Source organism: Lycorma delicatula, chromosome 13, assembly GCF_047948215.1.
Source record: "Lycorma delicatula isolate Av1 chromosome 13, ASM4794821v1, whole genome shotgun sequence".
NCBI classification, from domain to species: Eukaryota; Metazoa; Arthropoda; class Insecta; order Hemiptera; family Fulgoridae; genus Lycorma; species Lycorma delicatula.
The window spans coordinates 31,745,545-31,767,946 of record NC_134467.1 but is presented as its reverse complement, the minus strand read 5'-3'; the positions used below and the strand labels follow the sequence as shown (position 1 = coordinate 31,767,946).

General features: G+C 30.6%; 1 protein-coding gene across 1 annotated transcript in view; it reads right to left on the bottom strand.

The window, feature by feature from the left end:
• Nucleotides 1–6,216: 6,216 nt before the first annotated feature.
• The window catches only part of LOC142333620 (serine-enriched protein-like), a 123,444-nt gene continuing 107,258 nt past the window's right edge, over nt 6,217–22,402 (bottom strand). The window contains exons 6-10 of the mRNA XM_075380959.1: nt 18,708–18,825; nt 16,769–16,926; nt 15,014–15,145; nt 11,819–12,001; nt 6,217–6,446 (exon numbers count right to left, since the gene is read on the bottom strand). Coding sequence (XP_075237074.1) covers nt 6,264–6,446; nt 11,819–12,001; nt 15,014–15,145; nt 16,769–16,926; nt 18,708–18,825 — 774 coding nt within the window. The 3' untranslated portion in view covers nt 6,217–6,263. The remainder of the gene's footprint in view (nt 6,447–11,818; nt 12,002–15,013; nt 15,146–16,768; nt 16,927–18,707; nt 18,826–22,402) is intronic.

Genomic DNA, 22,402 nt, shown 5'->3' with positions numbered 1-22,402 from the left:
TTGCGTTTCAGTTCTTTAGACCAAAGAGAAATAATTGACCGGGGCTGAATGTGGGAGTTTAGGTGCATATGAACTTTGTACTCCTGGCGTGATTCCCCTTCAGTCCATCCCCTGAAGCCCTTTCAGTTCTAGTGCCTTTTGGCCTAACAGGAATATGCCTTCCAGGGACCTAGTGTTTGGAGGAAGCAATGTGCTCCTCTTTCCGGAGGGAGTTGCATGTGCTTAAATATCTTTAAGTTGTAGAACATATTTTAGTACTATTTATTGACCAGTATTTTCAGTCTTCAATCAAAGTTTGGACTGCCTGAGGGACATGCGAATAAACTGACCACCTCCTGTTTCCATAGGGATGCCAAGAACAATAGATTTTCATCAGGAATGCACCAATTACATTTCACCCAACTGACTTGGTGCACAAGGTAGAACCATTTTACTGATTCTTAGAGAATTGCTACATACTAAAGCCCCATGTGGGATCATAGATAGAGGCATAAGATGAAGTGTAGTCTTAAACAGTCTCAGTTCAACCATTCCTAAGATGTGTGGTTGATTGAAACCCAACCACCAAAAAACACCGGTATCCACAATCTAGTATTCAAATCTGTGTAAAAATTTAACAACCTAAAAAATGTTAAATCAACGCTTTTAAATAACATCAAGAAGTTCTTGTAGAACTTGAAAAGTTCCACAACATTCTTGACTAGGGATCAGCTAATTCTTACTTGGCTTTCTTCTTTCTTAATTAAAAAAATTGTACAAGGTTGTGCCAATCAATCATTACTATTAAAAAATTTTAAGAAAATCTACAAAAACTAACTCCAGCAATGTTTGCATAAGTTTTATAAATGTTGCGAAAAGTTTGTGCTTATAATTAAAACAACTTCATAGAATATAAAATACAGATATTTTTAATATATGTAGTGCTTTCTGTATATATATATATATATATATATATATATATATATATATATATAAAACACATAATATCCCATTTTTGTTTTTTTCCTATACATTATTTTAACTGTTAGATTGTCATTTTTTATAATTTTACTATTATAATTATTAGATTCATTTATTGCAATTACATAAAAATTGATATAACTTCTAATTAATGCAGATTTTCACTAGTAAGAATTCAAGTTCAGACTACCAGGTTTCTACTGTGTTATAGTAAATTTTAAATGTAAATATACTATTTTTATAATATAAATATATATATTAAATAAGTATATATTATTTATACAAAAAAAAATATTAATCTTATTATCAAATTACCAGTAGGCCCAATTCTGATTGAAGAGAATTACTGTAATTACACAGTATAAGACAATTATTTCTCATTTAAATGATAAATACTACAAGATTTTTTAACATATATTTAAAAAAGTAACTTTAAAAAGACTAGTGTAAAAATATTTAAATAAAATTATAATGATATACATTAATATAAGAAGTAATGTCTTTAATTTTATTTAATACTACTGCAGCTTGTAAAGTTGATTAGTAAACTTAAAACACCCCAAAAAACATAATTTCTTTTTTTGTAATTAGTGAGAAATACTGATATATATACAACAAAGTTCTTATCTTATAAAAAAAAAAAAATATTATGTCTATCCCAAAATTAACTTACAATTAGATATTGAAAATAAACCGGTTGCCATAGCAACAACACAATGAATATAAAGTAGCCATTATCATTATTTTCTCTTTTTTTCTGTTTAGCCTGTGGAACCACCATTAGATATTACTTCAGAGGATTAATATAAATGTAGTTTTGTATAGTCTCAGGTCGACCATTCCTTAGATGTGTGGTTAATTGAAACCCAACCATCAAAGAACACTGGTATCCACAATCTAGTATTCAAATCAGTTTAAAAGTAACTGCCTTTACTAGAGCTATTATCATTCTATCATTTTTTTACAACCCATCACAGCCAACCATTCTGTTCAATGCTAATAAAAGAACGGATGATAAAACATGAATGTTTTTTTTTTTTACAAATGTAAGGGTACATTACCACTGAACAGTAATAATATTGTGTGACAAAACTGATGAGAAATTAATGTTAGAAATTAAAAAAGAGCCATTTAGATTTTCATGAAAAAGTAGGTAAAGAACACAACACTTAGTGATAACGTTCTTAAATAGTTCAATATATCACAGATCAAAATATTTAATGATTTCAGAACTCTCAAGTGACTCACAAATATTATTACCAAATCGTCACATGAGAATAATGAAAAGCAGATTGTATTTCTATAACTTAAGTAAGATTGATAAAATTTACAGATAAAACTCAAAGGATTGTCATTTTTTATTATTTTATTCTATTCATGACAATCATTCAGTCGTACAACAACAAGGGATGCATATATTAACAGAATTATGTCTGGTGATGAGACATGATTAAAGTTTCTTGAACAAACAGCCTAAGACAGTATAAGCGGTGGAATCACACTCGTTTAGTTAACAAATTACAAAAAATCAAGCAGGCCCTATTGATTAAGAAAATATTGGGTATAATATTTTGAACCACAATGCAATTTTTTCTGAGAGAATTTATAGAATCTGATACTATAATAATATCAGAAGTTTATCAGAAATCAAAACAAATTGTAGATTGGTATACAAATGCACACCCGCACTCTAGAGATTACATAAGACTTTACTTTCACAGTTCTGCTTAGAAATTTATTTTACCAAATTGTTACAGCCTGGACTTGATAATTATTTTCTACCATTATTCATTAAAATGGCTGGGTAATTGGCATTTTTAAATAAATAAGGAATTCATGTACTAAGATCATAACTCATTAGGTATCCAAGTAATGAAGTTACTCGACAAGTGTCTTCTAAAAGGTGTCAAGGTCCAGTAAATACCTGACTGTGGTATGATCATGTAAATATGTAGGTTCTATATCATGTAATTTTCAATATTTACCAATCAATTGGAAGTCAATTTTGGAATAACCCTTATAAAATTAAAATATTAGATATAACACTAGTAAAAATAAAAGTATAGTATAATTTTTACTAAAAAATAATACTGTATACAACTTAATATAGTTGATAAAAGATCTAAATGACAGTTTATTATTAATGTTATATTATATTAAGTTTAACAAACAAATTTTGAAAACCAAAAACATAGCAAGTTGAAATATTTTAAGTCGCACTTATAAAAAATCCTTTAAATCAGTTTATCGTTTAGAATCTCTTATTTCAAATAGTATTGTACAAACTTTCTTAAAACATTCTTTGTTTCTAAATGGTTCTGTAATATTCAAGTTAGATAAAAAGGTCAAAGCAAAATTTTCTGAGCAAAAAAATTTTCAATAAAAGGATTCCATGCTGGAGTTTTTATATAAATGAAAGAGATCTCTCTAACATGTGGGTATTCCCCAAATGTTAGAACCTTAATGACATAAAAAAAAGTATAATTATATTACAGTACAACTGAGCTGAAATAATCTAGAATATTGAATAAAATTTCAACATTAGTATATGGACGAACTGAAAAATATAATCTTAAAAAAAATTGTCCTTCAATTAGTCTTTTTTATATAAAAAAGTTGAAAATTGGCAAGAATAGGCAACAACCTTGCTAATCAATACGTTTTTATATACCAATCAAACTAAAGATTTATTTATTTACTTATTACACGACTGCCAAAAAATGAGTATATATATATAAATATATATATATGTTTGTTCTACCATAGCAAATCAATGGTAGAATCGATTTAGATGTATGATGCCACGTTGGAATTCTTACATTAGCAGAATGTCATAGTCATATAGTCAATATAGTCATAGGCTATATATATATATATATATATATATATATATATATATATATATATATATATATATATGTATATAAAATACTATATATAAAATTGTCTATAGTACATGCTCTTTAATTATCCTATTTTTGTAATTACCTCATATTAAGAGCAATGTTTGAAACGCAAGCACAATTTGCTGCAAATGATGAGGATTATGAGAATAAATGTGGCAATTTACTTGATAATATGTAAGATGGTAAAATCATTATCACTAGTATAACGCTAATTGACACCAGCAACACCAAATATGAAGTCTATTTTACTTGATGTTACAGACGACCTTCCGATATCTATTTATCAGTAGATGCATAATATAAAACAGCTCCTCCCATCAGCATTATGAGAGAAGAAACGGCATAGGAATTGGCACGGGTCAAAATGTTTCCAGACAATAGGAATGGGTTTAGAGAACACAAATCAGTGCCTGTAACTCCATTTGACTAATTGAAATCAACGGTAATGAGAGTAAAGAAAAGAGATTACAAACCAATGAGTTGGTCATGGATGTTTTAATAAGTTCCTCTATGATAGAAAGAGGAAGAGGTCGCCAGATTGTAGGTATTGTGGGCTATGCTATACGGTTGAACACACAGTGTTTAACTGTTTTAGATGGGAGGAGGCTAGGAGGGAAGTGCTAGCTATTGTTGGTGACATAACACCAGATAATGTGATAGAGGCAATGTTGCATAGCCCCAGAAACTTTAACCTAATTGGTAAGATGGTGGGCAACATTCTGAAAAGGAAGGCGATGGAGGGAGTTTAAAAGGAAGAGGATATTACCTAGTGGGGTAGTGTAGGGTGTGGCTGGATAGCCCCGTTCATGAGGAGTGCGATGCTGAGGTTTTGCACTTCCGATCAGTGAGCGGGGACTCCTGCTGTGAGTAGTGTAAAGACCGAGTCCCGATCGGAGGTCCTGTGTGGTGTACCTCTGATTTGAGGCAGGCAATTGAGAAGACCTAGTCCCGGCTGACTGGGTGGTACCCCATGCCGGGGACAGCATAGCCGGCTTCGGCATGGTTGCCTGGAAGGTAAGAGGCAGTGGCACCCCTGGGATCGAGTGTGCTTCTGCGCCGGGTCCAGGCCTTGGGGGATGAGATTAAAAAAAAAAAAAAACCAATGAGTGTCTGTTTTACACCGTCTCAACTGTAGAGTTGCATAAAGTTCTGCAAAATGTTTCTGTTTGTGGTCACTTATGCCAAAATGGAGTTGAGTCGAATAATGTTGTTCAAAAACGTTTTCACCTTGTGATACGTAGTAATCGAAAGACTCATATTGGCATAAAGCCTTCCCAGATCCAAAATTTAGGGGCTTTGCACTTCTAAATTACACCGTTGAATAATGATGTGCACTCTTAGGACTTCCTATTTTTTTTTAGTTTTTTGTTTTCGGCAGTCATGTTTTCATTCCTTACTAAATCATAGCTAATCTTTCTTTTTCTTAATGAATCATAACAAAGGTTGATAATCATATTGTTATTTTTATCTTACTTATAACTCTAAATAATTAAATCATTCTCTAAGGTTGAGCAGCTATTATATTCACCATCATATATATCTCGCTTTCCGTCAATCTTTCTTTGTGTAATCAATTGCAGAAGTCTATAACATTGTCCTATTATCAAATGACCATACCAATTGCATGTTTTTATAATTTATCTTTTTGTTGAAAGATTGTAACAAATTCAATCTAGACAGTGTTAACAGGATTAAATTTTTACTAATTTTATGGATGAACAAATAATAATAAAATATTTTTATTTAAAGAAATCTTTTTCTTTATTTCTTTTTTGATAAGAAAATAGGAAAATAGTTAAAATTTCATTACTGTTAAATTGTTAAAACTAATTTTAAGCTCTATAGCTTAAAATTATCGGAAATGTTTAACAATACTGTTGTCAGTTACTTACAAAGTCATTTGGTAAAACCAATAAAAATTTGTTATAATGCAAATATGTTAATACAAATTAATTGTTTTCCAGCAGAATATAAATTATTTTATTTATCTAACTTAAATATTAAAAAATGATAATAAAAGTAACTGTCATTTAGATCAATTCATGTCAAAGGCAATTTATATAACTGATGATTAGACTTAATGTGTATTTTTTTGTTTTTCTTAATATTAAGAATGATACAAAACTATTAATATTTAGATAAAATTACAAGTTATTTGTAAGCCCTTAATTAACAGGATTAAAAATAATTATAATGAAATTATTTGGTATGATAATAAAATCATATAAATTTGATCTAATAAAATTTATTAATAATAGGTTTATTATTACTAATTTAATATAATTAATTTGCTCATATTTATTTTTTAATAATTATTTGAATAAATTCAATACTCAATTTTTTTTTTAAATAGTAATCATTTTTAGACTATTTTTATTTTATTTTTTAATTTTAATTTTAGTTGCTAGAGTGTTTATTAGCTCCTTCACTACTGACCATTTCAGAGCTGCCACTTGAAGATAATGTTGTATTGCTGCCGTACGGGTCTAATGAACTTTGGACAGACATTGATCGGCCCTGAGCTGATCGTCTTACTCGGTTGGGGGAGAGCTTCCCGGGGTCGACACTTGTTGGGTCTGCCTGCAAAAACAAATCACTGACAAAAATCGTTTCAAAGAGAAAAATATACGTAAAATAAAAGATATTTAATACTAGAGTTGTCCCAAAAGTAATGCATTGTATGCATGCACGTTCAAACGAAGACATGTAACAACACACTGCAATCGACAGTATATAGTCTAAAGCATCATAAAGTAGACCATATAAGTTGTTCAGGGTTTACTGCGAGCATAACAACGTCAGAGCAGCCTGAAGATGATGGAGGAAAACACTCAGGTTATACAGAGTGATATTTTAGTCCTGTTACCCAATTTTAAATGTAATTTAAGAAAGGAAAATTTAGGTGGAATAAAAAATGTATTTGTTACTTACAGAAGAGATTTAATAAAAAGCTATTACTTACATAATTGTTAAAGAACATGCTCAAAATGCCCACCCCTTGCGATTATACACGCACGGACTCTTTTCAGCATATTAGCAGAAACCTTTTTAAGAGTTGCATTCGAAATATTCGTGATTAAGTCTGTAATATTGACTTTAAGTTCATCAACAGTGTGAGGATTGTTTTTGAAGGCCTCGGACTTAATATAGCCCCACAAAAAGTAGTCAGGAGATGTGAGGTCAGAGGACCTTGGAGGCCATAAGCCCTTACTTATTATTCGATCATCAAATTATCATCTATTTTCTTGCAGAAAATCCATGGTTTCTCGAGATTGTGGCATGTAGCGCCGTCTTGCTGAAATTAGCAATACCGTTCTCGAGGTTCCAGGAGGGACACAAATTGGCGCACAATATTCCTGTATACTTCACCATCTATTGTCTGTTTGAAGAATACGGGTCCGACTATACGATGACGAGATATCGCACACAACACACCAATTTGTTCAGGATGCAAAGATTTGTCTTGTAAAGCGTTAGGATTTTCAACCGCCCAGATTTGACAGTTTTGACTGTTCACATAACCATCGAGATGGATCCAAGCTTCATCACTAAAGAACACTGTTTAAAAAATTTGATTCCATTATCGTTTACGAGAGACCTAAATGAACAGCAATATTGCAATTGCTTGTTTTAATCTGGAGGCTGAAGCTCTTGGACTAATCGTACGCGATACGGATACAATTTCAATTTTTTAGCAGCTTTCTGAACACTCGAATATGACAAACCGACTTGTGTGGAAAGTTTTCATAAACATTTCCATGAAGAATTGAGCAATCTTGTTTTCACATTCTTTAAAACATCATCTGTCAAGCGAGCTGGTCGACCACTACGTTTTCTGTCGCAAACACTACCTGTCTCTCAAAATTGGTTTGCTAGCCTAGAAATTTAATTTTTTCTGGCGAAGGACCAACAAATTTAATTTGAAATGATTCTTTTACACTAGCGTACGATTTCATAGCAAAATATTGTTCAAGAATGAAAACTCATTGTTCTATGGTAAAAGATATTCTGTTCATAACACAACCGAAAATGGCACAAAAGTTTACACAGATCAATGAGAATCAACTCACACTGCCGTATCTATACCGGTTGAGTAGTACTACCAACTTCGTGTCACTAAAAAAAAATTTCCCTTTCTTAGAAAAAAATGACCAGACATTAACAATTGGGTAACAGGACTAAAAAATCACCTGTATAAAAGAATTCAAGCAACTTGCATATTAAAAATCGAAACTTTAAGACACAATACTGTGCCAACAATTTACCAATTGTTACAGGAAGGATGTTGTGATGATACTGTAGATTGCAGCACAATATACCATTATATAAAAAGTTTAAGTTGAAAAGAAGAAATATACCAGATGAGCCATGCTTTGGCTGATCGTCTACTTATATAAACAACACAAGAATCGCTAATGTTACCACAATGATCGACGAAGACCATCACACGACAATAGAAATCAAAAATCAAACCAGAATACCATAAAATATTATATTAAAATAGTATTCACCACATTTTAACAGAACATTAGCACAAAAAAAAATTCAGAACACGTGGGTACCACACAAGACTAATGAAGACACCAAAAGGAATGCATCCTTGAAACTGCACAAGAACTGTTTACACATTATGTAAGGGAAGGCAAGCAGTTTTTTAATAGAATAATTACTCCTGATGAAACATAGATACGTCATTTCAAACCTGAACTGAATTCATAAAGCGTTTGAAAAAGTCAACATTCTCAGAGACCAAAGAAATGTCATTACATGCAGTCAAAAGTGAAACAAATAATGATTTTCATTTACAATAAAGAGTATATTACTGTTGGGGACAAGGTGCCAAATAGTGTTAGTGTGACTAGTGCTTACTAGAGAAACTCCATTTGGAAGGTTTTGAAACCAAAACTACATGCAGAAAAATATGATAGTGTTGTTTCAATTATGCCTACATATTGCGAGTTCTTTCGGTAATATTTTTATCAATTATGCTTGGGAAACGATCGGTGTACTATAATCAAGGGCTGTTAACTTGATTTGTGTACAAATAAATTTTCTTTGAATCCTGAAGAATGGTGCATTATTTTTAGGGACAACCCTAATAACTAAATATAATTAAAATGATAATTAGTTATTAATTAACAATTAATTTTCTACAGATTTCAGAATAAAAATAAAATTAAGAATAACTGAAAAAGCATTATAATTATCATATCTTTTTTTAATGAAAATTTTATTTTTTTATATTTTTAGTTAAAATATGAGTGGACCAATCTTTATATTTAGCCTCTGAAACTACCGTAAGGTATTACTTCAGAGGATGAATGAGAATGATATGTGTAAATGTAAATAACGTGTAATCTTACACAGTCTCAGGTTGACCATTCCTGAGATGTTTGGTTAACTGAAACCCAACCACCATGAACACCAGTATTCAAATTTGTATAAAACTGCCTTTGCTAGGATTTCAAACTTCGAAATCAGCTGATTTGTGATAAAGAGGTGCCCTCTATAACAATCCAGTTGGTTAATATGAGTGGATTAATAGAAAAACACTATTGGTATGACTTAAAGGCCATTCACAAGAAACAAAAAAAGTGAGAAATCATTATAAAAATATAAAAAAAGACATGCAGAGCAATGACATTAAGTGATTACTGCTGTGTGTGAACAAAGTCTGAAATTTGGGAAAATTATTTATAACCACTAACAGAAGGAGGAGGTCCTCAATTCTATCTGTAATTATATTTTTATATGCATTCAAGGCTTACTCTTCATCAATGGATTAATTATTTTTTATTTCATAGATAAACTTCTTCTCCTATTATAAGTTTTTCTATATAACTTAAGTGGAAGGCTTTTTTAAACAAAAAATAAATCATCTACCATAAACAATTAGATGAAACTTTTAATTTTAATTTCCCGGCTGTACAATAATAATGTACAACTATAATATGCACTACATATTATGTAAGAGAAAGTATGCTAATCAGGTCAAATTTTGAAACTTGGGGTTTTTGTAGATCTTGGCATTTCATGACCCCATCTAACAAAAAAAAAATATTAGCACTGAAAAATTCCAGAAGGATGTCTATACTCGTATGTGTATACATATGCGCAATGGTAAATCAATCGGTTAGAGATGAAAATGCAAGTTTTTTAGAAAACATTTTTCATATTTTTCAACATAATCTCCTTTTAGTAGGATACACTTTTCCCAACGTTACCATTTTTTTAGACCCTCTAAAAAAATAAGATTTGTCAAACTCTTCAAAATAGGCTTCTGTCTCAACAGTGACCTCTTCGTTTGAGTCAATTTTTTTGCTGCATGCCAAGTTTTCATGTTGGAGAACAGAAAGAAGTTGCAGGGAGCCAGGTCGAGCGAATGCAGTGGATGCAGCAGCAATCCATGCAATTTTGCCGTGAAGATTCCGGATGAGTGAACTGGTGCATTTTCATGATGAAACAGCGCTTCTTTCTTTGCCAAATGGGACCGTGTCTGTTTCAATTTCTCATTAAATCTGTCCACTAATTCACTGCAGTACTGCCCCATGATTGTGCTTCCTTTTTCCAGAAGATCTATTAGTATTATTCCCTTCGCATTCCCAAAAATCATAGCTATGACCTTTCTGGCCAATGGGACCACTTTGGTCTTATTTGATTGGAAAAACAGGCTGATTTGCCTGGAAAAACCCATTGTTTTGATTGTCGTTTGATTTCTGGTGTATAGTAATGGATCCAGGTTTCATCAACCGTGATGACTTGATGTAAAAATTCCTGCGGATTTCGCTTAAAGAAATCCAACCACACTGCTTCAAAGTTGACAACCTCTGCTTGTTGTCCAAAGTGAGCAATTGTGGCATACATTGAGCCAACATCTTTCTGATTCTTAACTTATCATGCAAAATGTTTATTGCTGTTCGATATGACACACCTACAGCTTCTGCTACTTTGTGCACTTTCATTTGGCGATCAGCAAGAATTATGTCATGGATCTTTTCAATGGTTTTCTCAGTAATCACATCCACTGGCGACCTGGGCGCTCCTCATCAAAAACAGATGTACAGGCACATTTAAATTTATTAAATCAATACCTCAGAGTTGTCATAGATGGTGAAGAGTCTCTATAGGCAGAATACAACTTTGCTTTTATTTCTTCGCACATTTTTCCATCCAAAAATAAAAAGCGAATTACAGATCGATATTGTTTTTTCCTATTGTATCGAAAAACACCAAACATATTTAATACAAATGGCTGTCAAATAAAAACTAACCTATGAATCAGTCTGAAATTTTGTACAGGTCGTTTGACAGATGATACTGTAGTAATTCCTCAACAACACCACGTATCTTCAAATAGGATACTTATTGATCAACCCTCATATGTTGGCCTGTTTTTTGCTTGATATCTTCAGAACGGATATAATTTGGCACAATGATTTTTATATAAAAGATATTGATATCGTTTAATTTTGGACAGAATTGGTCAAAGAAGCACGATGATATGGACATCATGGGAAATGTATCTCAAAGTTTTATTCAAACCATAGGCAAAATTTTTCACATAATTTAATAACCCTTTGATAGCTTAGATAATTTCTAATGATTGTCTAATTTCCATTTCCTTAGGTACAAAATTTAAAAAAAAGACCAACCTTTTAGAATCTCTTTTTTGATTGATCTATATACTTTACCATTGTAGCTATATATGCTATACCACCATATTGCTATAAGTGGGAAAATAAAAATTCTGAATCCAACCACAGTCAAAAATAAAAACAGACAACATAAAACTGTGCTGAAGTGAATTAAACATACTGGTAAGATTACAAATGATTGTACATATTATGATTATAATCAACATCTTAGTAAAGTTCCAAACACATAGTTGAAAAAAAATATTAACATAAACGTAAAAAATATAATAATAATAATAATATTAAAGAATGATTGACCTGATATGCGAGGGCATTCATAATAATGCTATAAGGTACAAGGCCAAGAGGGTGAACTTCTCTCATTAACACGTTGGCTGGTATTTTGTGAAATTGGATATATTCAAGAAAATTACCAATAACATCTTTTAATACCATATTCTGATTACTGTCACAATACTTTTTGCTCCACATTAATGCTGCCTGCAACAAAAATATCATTATATAATTAAAAAAATTAATAAAAATCTTACATACAATTTTTTGAGCAACTGAAAAAAATAATCTAATAAATCAGAGATAATACAAACAACTAACTCTTATTTTGTCATCAAAATAAGAACAGTTTAAAACTGTAAAAAAAATTAAGTATTACTTTCCAATTTTTAGTGTAATTATTTGTAATCAGTTTTATTTTTTTATTTTTTTTAAGTTTACACGTGCACAAATAAATAGAACTTTAATTTGATTGTACATAAAAATACATTACACAGAACATAACATTATACGATTAATTACAAAAAGAAAAACAAATTTTAAGATAAAAAATTGATGATTTTGAAATGCACTTAAATTTTTTAATACACACACACATGAAATAATATTATGGTAAAAATATATAAATGTAAAAAATTATTACAAAATAATTTACTGTTCAGATGTTCAAACTATTTTGAGCAAATAGTATGTACACGCTGAACAGTATACAGATAAATAGTTTTATTTTAAATAAACTAGTGGGAGGATTTTTTTAAAGATTTGGCAACTTATTAAATATTGCAACAGTCGTGACCTGTCAAAATAGTCCAAGACTAAATAGCCTTGAAAAAATAGGCTATTCTAAAATAGCCTGACTAAATAAACCTGAGAAAAAAGTTGGAAGATCCATACTAGGTTTTCATCAACAATGAAAAAAAATTGATTGACGATTAAAAATTTTATTGTAGTTGAAGATACAAAACTACATATTTCAGGGTTGTCTTCAATATCCTTTTCGGTCACCGGTGTAAATGCTGTACCCACTGAAGCAGCAACCATTCCGTATAGACTTTGTATAACTACAACATCATCGTTATCCAATTCCAGTTTTGTAGAGTAATACGGGTACGTGATATTTTTCTTTTCATTTGAATGAACAAAACCTAATGTGTGACCTATTTCGTGGAACTGTAATCCCACTGTTCTTCAGAGTCTATATGGATTTCAACTAAGGAATTATTTCTCACAGAGTAAACCACATGAGCTAGTAATAAACCTTCACCATCGAATTTTACTAGAGATAGTGATGGTTTCCGCCTATCATTATTGTGACTACCTTGTTTGTTTAATATCAGTACACCAGGATTATTTCAGTTGTGGTAAAATGACAGTCCTAAGGGAACAGACCACATCTCAAAACGCTCTCTCAGCGATATCTAAAAGACTTTGCTTTACCAACATATAATGCCAAGACAGTCTCAACTTTCTCTATATTATAGAACGGGTCTATAAAAGTTTGAAAAATCCTGCTCGCCGCAACAAGGTGTCTTTGTTAATTGCCGGGTTTCGTTGTTCAGTTCACCATCTATCAGCAACTTATGGTTTCTTGAAACAGCATTACGGCTTGTTTAATAAGTTTTTAGTCTTTGATTTTATTATCATTCTCTAAATAGCCAAACGTAGCCAGGTAATCTACCACAGAACTGTTATGGTCTTCTATTTTGTAACCATTCATCAAAACCAACAGTACAGTATATGTCATAAACATTTTCATAGTTGAATATATAAAGAAGACGTGGTGTTGTAATTCATTTATTGTATCCACATTATAAAAAGATTAACATCTCCAGCTTCTATTTCATTAAGTACTACTTGATCTGATATATAAAATCCTAATACCTCCACAGATATCGCACAGTATTCATCCCCATTATAACATGGGGATGTGATCTAGTTCTGTGACAAAATGTGTTACAAAAGCTCAATAACATTTACCTCTATACTAATGAACTGCTGCTGTTAGCTCTGAACTAAACATATGTAGTATGGTATTAATTGATTAGTATCAATTCATGTGCATACAGATGTAGATCAACCGGTAAATATATACACAATAGCATCGGCTGGAACTCCAGCTGTTGAAAGGTGTCATTCTCTTGTGAACAACATTTTCTTGTGGTATGTTTTATTTTTACTGAATTTGCCTCAAACATTATGAGGCATTTACTCACTAGTAGCTTACTTAAATGAAGAACAAGCCGCAGGGTTCCTGCTTCTGTGAACTCAGTTAGCTAGTTCAGATGGCAACGAAGTAGGACAATCAAGATGTCCAAAAGAATCCTACAGTGAAGGCTAAGACGAGTCAAAATTCACTGATGTAAATGTCTACAAAAATGTTTACATCAGTGGCATCCCAATGAGGCCTGCCTAATTACTTTGAGATGTAATCAGTTACAGGGTCAAAAGACGACCTCCGTTAAGCCCATCAGGGCTGCGAACGGGGGCGTGGGTGTGGAGAGTGGCAACCAGAATCATCACAAGTCTTCCCCGATGGGGGTTGGGATGATGAAAGGTATCGTATATTCATTGCACCACTCGCTATAAAATGCTTCATTTCGATCTTTCACTTTTATTGTGGTGCCAATAATTATTAGTATGGCGTCGTAGCTGATGACATACAGGTGACATCATGGGTTACATAGGTTAGTTGTGACACCCATGATCTTCAGTAAATGAAAGTTTGATAAAACATTAAAAAATTGAACATCACAAAATTTAACTTTTGTTTTTTTCCCTCTTCCAATCTTTACCTTTTCCCCTCATCCCTTATTCCTTTTTCCATCTTGCCTTTTACGCAAAAATATTTCTTTTATTTAAATAATAGATATTCTGAATAGGAGCCAAATTGGACCATAAATACAATTTTTTTGAAATATCTTGACCCCTGTGCCACCTAGCGGGTCCAAACTAATTTAGAAACCTTCAAAGGCATGCACACAACTACTCATGAAAGTTTTGTTGCAATCAGATGAATGTATAGGAACACATATGGGTCAAACAAACTAACACTTATATATATATATATACATACACACACATACACACACACACACACACATATATATATATATATATATATATATATATAAGATCACACTTATTATTATCTTTAAAGTATGTAATTTTATTATAAGACAAATTTGATTAAAATCCAACTTAAAATAAAACAAAATCTACCTGAAACTTTGTAAATTCATCAGCTCTCAATTCTTCTCTCGCTAAAATTAAACGAACAACATGCTGTGGTAATAATGTAAATGAACCAAGGTTTAAAACCTCATTACCATGTTCGTCAACAAACTCAAGAACCTGAAAGTTGTGAATAAAATACAAGTAAGTAAATAAATAATTAAAACAAAAGATAATCTGATAATTATAAACAATTAAGAACTTGCCTCACCTATTTAGTCCAAAAATAACATATAGCGCTTAATTCTTAATTAAACAATTTTTGTTTTCGATTCTGTGTAATTTACGAAGGGTGTAAGTTGAATGAAAGGTGTTTCCAATGAATAATTTCAATTTTAACAAACAACTTAGATCCTAAATAAGATATATGAAAAATTTTATTTAAATCAGAGGTGAGTTCCTAATTTTACATAATTACAGAAAATTTGTATGGCAAAAATTAGAAAATCATTTTTAATTTTATACTACACCAGTAATTACAAGATTATAATAAACTTTATAATTACCGACAAAAACCATCATAAATAAACCAAAATTAATAGGAAGCTAAATGTAAACTTATGAATTTACATAAGTATTTTCAAATCCAATGAATCATCAATTATTTTAGGTAATGTATTACCTTTGTCATAGGTAAAACTGATAGTTAATATGATCAGTTGAATTAAAATTGGATTTCAACTAAGCTAGCTATCAATTCAAGTGTGGCAATTTAAATAATTCATCATTTTTAATATTCAACTATTTATTTATGAATGTTCATTTATGTTTATATTTCTAGACCCGTTGGATTGGTCTAGGACAGATTCCCAAACTGTGTGCCATGATGCTCCAGGGAGCCGCAGCCTCTTCACAGGGGTGCCGCAAAATATTCTAAAAGCTTCATAATTAATTGAACCAAGACATTTATAATTTTAATTTAATGTTAATAAAGTAAAAAGATAATGAAGACACATGAGTTTTATTTATTTTTATCTGTTACTTACTAGTAGTCATACATTTACTTAGAGGAGGGCGCCATGGAAAAAATTTAATTGAAAAAGTGTGCTGCAACTTGGAAATGGTGCTGCGACTCAGAAAAGTTTGAGAACCACTGGTCTAGATATCACCATAGTTCTTTAACAGGTGATTTTCTAACCCAAAGGTTCAAATCCTAGTAAAAAAATTTTACTAGGATTTTTCTTTCTTAGAAAAAATATACCAGACATTAACAATTGGATAACAGGACTAAAAAATCACCCTGTACAATAATATTTTAAGTTCATAAAATAAAAAAATACTAACAATTTTAATATAAAAAGTCAATAATTATTTTACAAATTTTTTATGTTTATTTTTTATTTTTTAAATTCTTACATTTAAGATTTATCAAAAGTTGTAATTTTCAGAAGCAAGAATCTTTTTTTTAAATTCTCTTTCCATTTATGTAACTTAAAAGTAAACGACTTAATAAATAATTTATTAATTTACAGTTTAAATGAAGTATATATAATGAATGGGCATTAAAACAAAATTGGTCCATTGTTTTTAAGTTTTTATGTAACCTCTCTCCTCCTTTTGGTAATATTCACTTTTGTCTATTAAAAAAAAATTCTGGTAAAAATTCATTTTACCATACATATTTGCCACAAATGTAAAAAAAAAAGAAAAATATTACCGATTTTTTATTTTAAAGTCGAGATATTTTTTAGTAAAACAATTTTTTAAAAGTTATGTTGTGTAAATAATATTTAAAAAACTCACCTTTTGTACGAGTGACTTTGTGCACTTATATTGAATATATCGTTCAGCCGATGCTAACAACGCGCAGACAGTGTCAACATTAATACAGCACTGTACAAATCCTGCGCAAGCTCGTCTTAATTCATCTAAACCGTAATAATCAGCTGCATTCATAACACCTACAAAAATAAATTAATAAATTAAAATTATTAGGTATGCATTCAGATATTCATATTAACAGAACCAAAACATTACTGTCACCAGGGAGAAAGGGATGAAATTCAAATGAAATAAATAAATGGAAAAAGATAAATTTACCCACAGAGAGACGATGAAATATAATATACAAATCCGATCCAAAGAACGTGCTATGAAACTTCCTCCAAATTATGGGTATCTATTTTACCCATAATTCAGTGAGATATGAGATATGTTTATCCCAAATAAAAGTATGTAATATGTAATATTAGAATGAATGCACGTGATTAAAATATGCTGTCAAGTTCTGAATTATGTTCGCTAACATTACATATACAATAAATGAGATAAATAATATTGTTATTGAAAGCTGATCTCCATGGCAAAATGGTAGCATCTTGTCCTTGCATCAAGGGGTCCTGAATTCATATCCCTTAGTCAGGTATGCTATTTTTTACTACAAAGTTCCATTTCAATACTCCCACATACAAGCTTTTCAAAGCTCCTATAGTGAATTAATTCATCAAGAAAAAAATAGGAAACCTACTTTTCATCCATTATTTTAATTTTTTGCGCATCAGTACTCCAATAAAATAAAAATTCGTAGTTAAACCCAATAAGAAAGCAATTGCCCCATTATATCTTTAATGGCAACAAGATAAAACTAGCAAAATTATTGATACTATTCCCACAATTAATAAATAACAAAGAAACAATCAAGAATATGGAAAAAAAGAGGTATGACCATATCAAATGAGGACATTACAGATTGAGAATATATAGATCCATTCAGAAAGTTCACAAAGAGATGGTGTAAGTATAACTAATGATTACTATATTTGTTTAAGTTTTAGTCTATAGATTGTGTTCTGCAAAGTTTTTAGATACATGTATTTACAAAGATGACCGGCAAAGCCAGGATCTCAAGAAGTGGAAAGATAGAAATAAGTCATATCTTGGGCAATCAATTGGGACATTTTAGTAACACCATTGGCAGTTTTTAGCTTTTAAACATCTCCCCCCTTTTTTTTCTTTTTCCTGTTTAGCCACCGGTAACTACCGTTTAGATAATACTTCAGAGGATGAATGAGGATGATATGTATGAGTGTAAATGAAGTGTAGTCTTGTACATTCTCAGTTCGACCATTCCTGAGACGTGTGGTTAATTGAAACCAACCACCAAAGAACACCGGTATTCACGATCTAGTATTCAAATCCGTGTAAAAATAACTGGCTTTACTAGGACTTGAACGCTGGAACCCTTGACTTCCAAATCAGCTGATTTGGGAAGACGCATTCACCACTAGACCAACCTGGTGGGTTAAACATTTCCCCCTGGAAAAACCTAAAAATCAACATACATACATACTTGAGAGAGAGATAGAATGGAAGGTGGAAGGGAGGGAGTGAGAGAGATAGGTGGGGAAGAGTAATTCATACAGCATATAATACAGTAGCATACAGTTTTCTTGTCAAATTCAATAATTTTTTTGAGTTCTTTTCACAATTATGCATTATGTTTTTTTTTTTTTTTTTAAATACAATTGCGAAATAAAAATACATAAGTATAAAAATTTCATAACCATCTAAATAAATCTATAAATATAAAATCAGCAAAGACATATATATGGTAAGGTATGACTAAATAATTAAATACAAATAACTAAAAAATGATTTCCTACTTGTTACCAGAAAAACAGTATATTTATAACACCAACAGTTCAAAACTGTTATGACAAAATTAAAAAATATAATTAACTACCCAATAATGTACGAGGCTGAAGAGTAACACAGCCAGTATGTATGTATTCAATCAACTGTCTAAATACATCTGGTTCAAATTCTTCAATAATTAATGTAAAATGCTGATTTGAAGCAGGCTAAATAACAAATAATAAAAACAATATGTAAATAAATAACATTATTAATAAATAATACTAAGATAATTGTAATATTAAAGGTGAGGCTACATCAGATGCTGACTTGATTAGAGTAAATGCACTTGAGTGCGGCTTCCAGGCCAAATATGAGTTTACTTTGTTGTAAAACCTTGCTAAAGAAGTATATCCATTCTACTCACACTCTGAGATTTGTACTAACAAACTCCAGATTATGAATTTGAATTTTTGGTGCACAGTGAAAAGAAAACAAAAATGGATGAATAAATATGTAAAGAAAAAAGATAAAAATATGGAAATTTCCACTCATTAATTTGTAAATTTTATTTTCAGTTTTGTTTATTATAGTATTCTCCAATATTAAATCTGTCAATTTTCTTTTTTCTATTTTATTAGTAAACTGAAATGGTTATTAAACTGTACTCTGTAACAAACATAATGTGTACACCAAATATTAAGGAGAGAAACACAAATCAGTGTTCTCAAAACTATTTCGAAGAGGTAGGGGAACTTGATTAAGTATCAACCCAAGAGCACTACACAATTTTATCTGTGAAGTCAAGTCTAATCAGGAAATAATTTAATTGTTCTCATTAGAAAATGAACGATTGGATTTTCTAACATAATCGCAGTCTAGTCAGGTAAAGTCAAGTAAGAGTCAGTGTAGCTTCACTTAAATAATAATAAATATAATAAAATATATCATATACTAATGAATTGCTTATTACAGATAAACCCAAGAAATCAAATTTTATTTATTGAACAGCATTACAAAACATAGAAACACTTTAAAACAATTAAATATTAAATAACTTACTCTCAAAATACTAATTTTTTTTTTTTAGAGCTAATTATAAGCACATTATTCAAGAGAGTTACTAGTAGTAACACAACTGTTAATGTCACCTATTTTAAAATATTAAAAACCCATTCAATATAATTAATCTCGCAATATAGATTAATTGCGTTAATTCTTTTAATATGATATTTTTTGAATAATTTTGTGCAATAGTGAAATTTTGCGCAGAATTGTGGATAAATTTGGTGTCATTTTTTTGCACAATTTCTACACAAATTTTGTGCAATTGTGAATGTTATATTGTTCAAAAATACTGAGATATCGTACACACAAAATTTATATGTTGTGTTTAAATGTCTTTATATGAGTCGGTTCTGTTTCTGAGATGATTTGCAATAATCCTGAAGTCTAATCTGTATAATAATAGGTTGCTGTATTTATTATAGTATATTTTTTTATTGTTTTCTATAATCTGTTTGTCAATTTGAAAGAAGCACCGTATTCCTTTATTATTAAACATTTTCAGGGATTGTTTAAAGATCAGCAAAAGGCTCTTCTCCGAGAATGTTAGCCATTTTACGTAATTGTTGGTTAATATATGTTAGTTGTTTTTTGTTGTGAAGCAGATGAGGTTCAGTCAGAAAGTTCTCAGCCTTAAACAGAGATGGCAGAAATATGTCAACGATTTTTATAAAGTATGATCTTTTAGATAGTGTGTTGCAAAATTCCAGATGAATGAGTTCAGTTGCTTGTTTCTGATAATAAAGTAAAGCAAACAGGGTTCGATATTTTCTGAAAATTGGATAAAATTGGGTTCAAGCTATTATAAAGTATTTTGCTTTAAAAGGTTTACAAACCCATATGGATATAGAAAAAAGAGTTAGATTCCATTTTATAGGAATTTTCCCCCTTTGTTTTCAATAGTAAAAAATTTATCTGCTTAATTTAAACATGGTCACACATAAATTCAAGATGATAAACACCTAAAACTAACAAAACCATCATAAAAATCTACAGTTTTGTACTAAATTATCACCAACTGAAGGTAAGCGAGCTTACTGATATGACAAACATCTCGACAGACTGTCCCACTACATTTTACATAATCTTTTAGGTATGAAAAAGCTTTCTACTTGATGAATGCTGCATTTGTTAACAATCAACCAAAAATGCATTCAATTGAACACTTCTGAAGGGTGTTTGGAATTATTTAAATGTGATTTCACTGAGTTTCTTCAACATTTTATAACAGTAGATGAAATATGGACTCACTATTATATATCAGACATGAAATAGCAGTCCAAACAGTGGGTGGGAGCAAGTGAAAGTGCATTAAAGAAAGCGAAAATGGTTGCATCTACAGAAAAAGCCGTAGCTGCGGTTCTTTGGATTCACATAGTGTGGTACTCATAGAATATCTGGAAAAAGGCATCACTGCGAATATTAAGTTTCATTACTGATATTATTGAAATGTGCTATTAAATTGTCTACATTTGGCCAAAAGGACTCTTTCACCACAGTAACACGCCTGGGGATTGCACATACATCTCAGGTTGCATCCTGGCTGAAAAACTCCATGACCGCCAGTGATTCCCAGACTTTTCTAAGTCAAAGCACCCTTTCCAAGTCGCAGATTTTCAATTAAAATTTTTCCATGGCGCCCTACCCTAAGTAAAAGTATGACTACCAGTAAGTAAGTGATAAAAATAAATAAAAATCGTGTATCTTCATTTTTTTTTACTTTAACATTAAATTAATAATTATAAATGTCTTGTTTTAATTAATTATGAAGCTTTTACAATATTTTAAAGCACCCCTGTGAAGAGATTGTGGCTCCCCGGGGTGCCATGGCGCACAGTTTGGGAAACACTGACCTATGCTTTAACTTGCTTCCACATGACTGTATTCACCAAATTTGGCTCTCAGCAATTGCTTTTTCTTTCTAAACCTGAAGAGGTAGCTCATTAGATGAAGATTCACTTCAAATGATGTAGTCAAATCTGAGACAAGCATTTATTTTGAATTCGACAAGTCACATTATACTGAAGGTATTAAAAAAATGGAAAGTTACTGGTCTAAATCTATCTAACTGCAAGATGATTATGTTGAAAATAAAAATTTCTGAAAAATCTTTTATTTCCTCTGTCAGATATAGAACTTTGAAACAGCCCTCATACAGGTAGTATGCTTCAAGAGAAAACAAAAAACATACCTTAACCAACAATTTTTTTTTTTTGAGTTCTAATTAACTTTGAAAGATCCGATGGGAAAAATTGTTCCAGTGTTTTGAAAATAAATGAATAAATATTTAATAATTCTATTAGCTGGTTTTCCAATGATACTTTTAATAACTAATCATAGTTTTATAATACGTATAAATTTAAATGACTTGCCATTAATTGAATAATTTCAAAACATTTTTTGATTGTATTATACAAATTCTGCATTGTTTTTGCTAAAACAAATGTTATGATTTAAAAGTAAGATTTTTATATTTAACATAGTATTTGTATACTGAACAGTGTTTTTTCTAAACTGCATATTTAACCATAACTACATATAAATTCTCTTCCTTCTGTTAAAATACGGTAATATATTTTTTTCAAAAAATATTCAGTGAAAAAAGAATTAAAATAATAATACATAAATAAGTTATTCAAAAACTAAACTCCTTTCTGGTTATTGAAAATAAACCAGTTACCACAGCAACATGATGCATGTACAACAGCTACTAACATTTATAATTCTGTTACACACTCA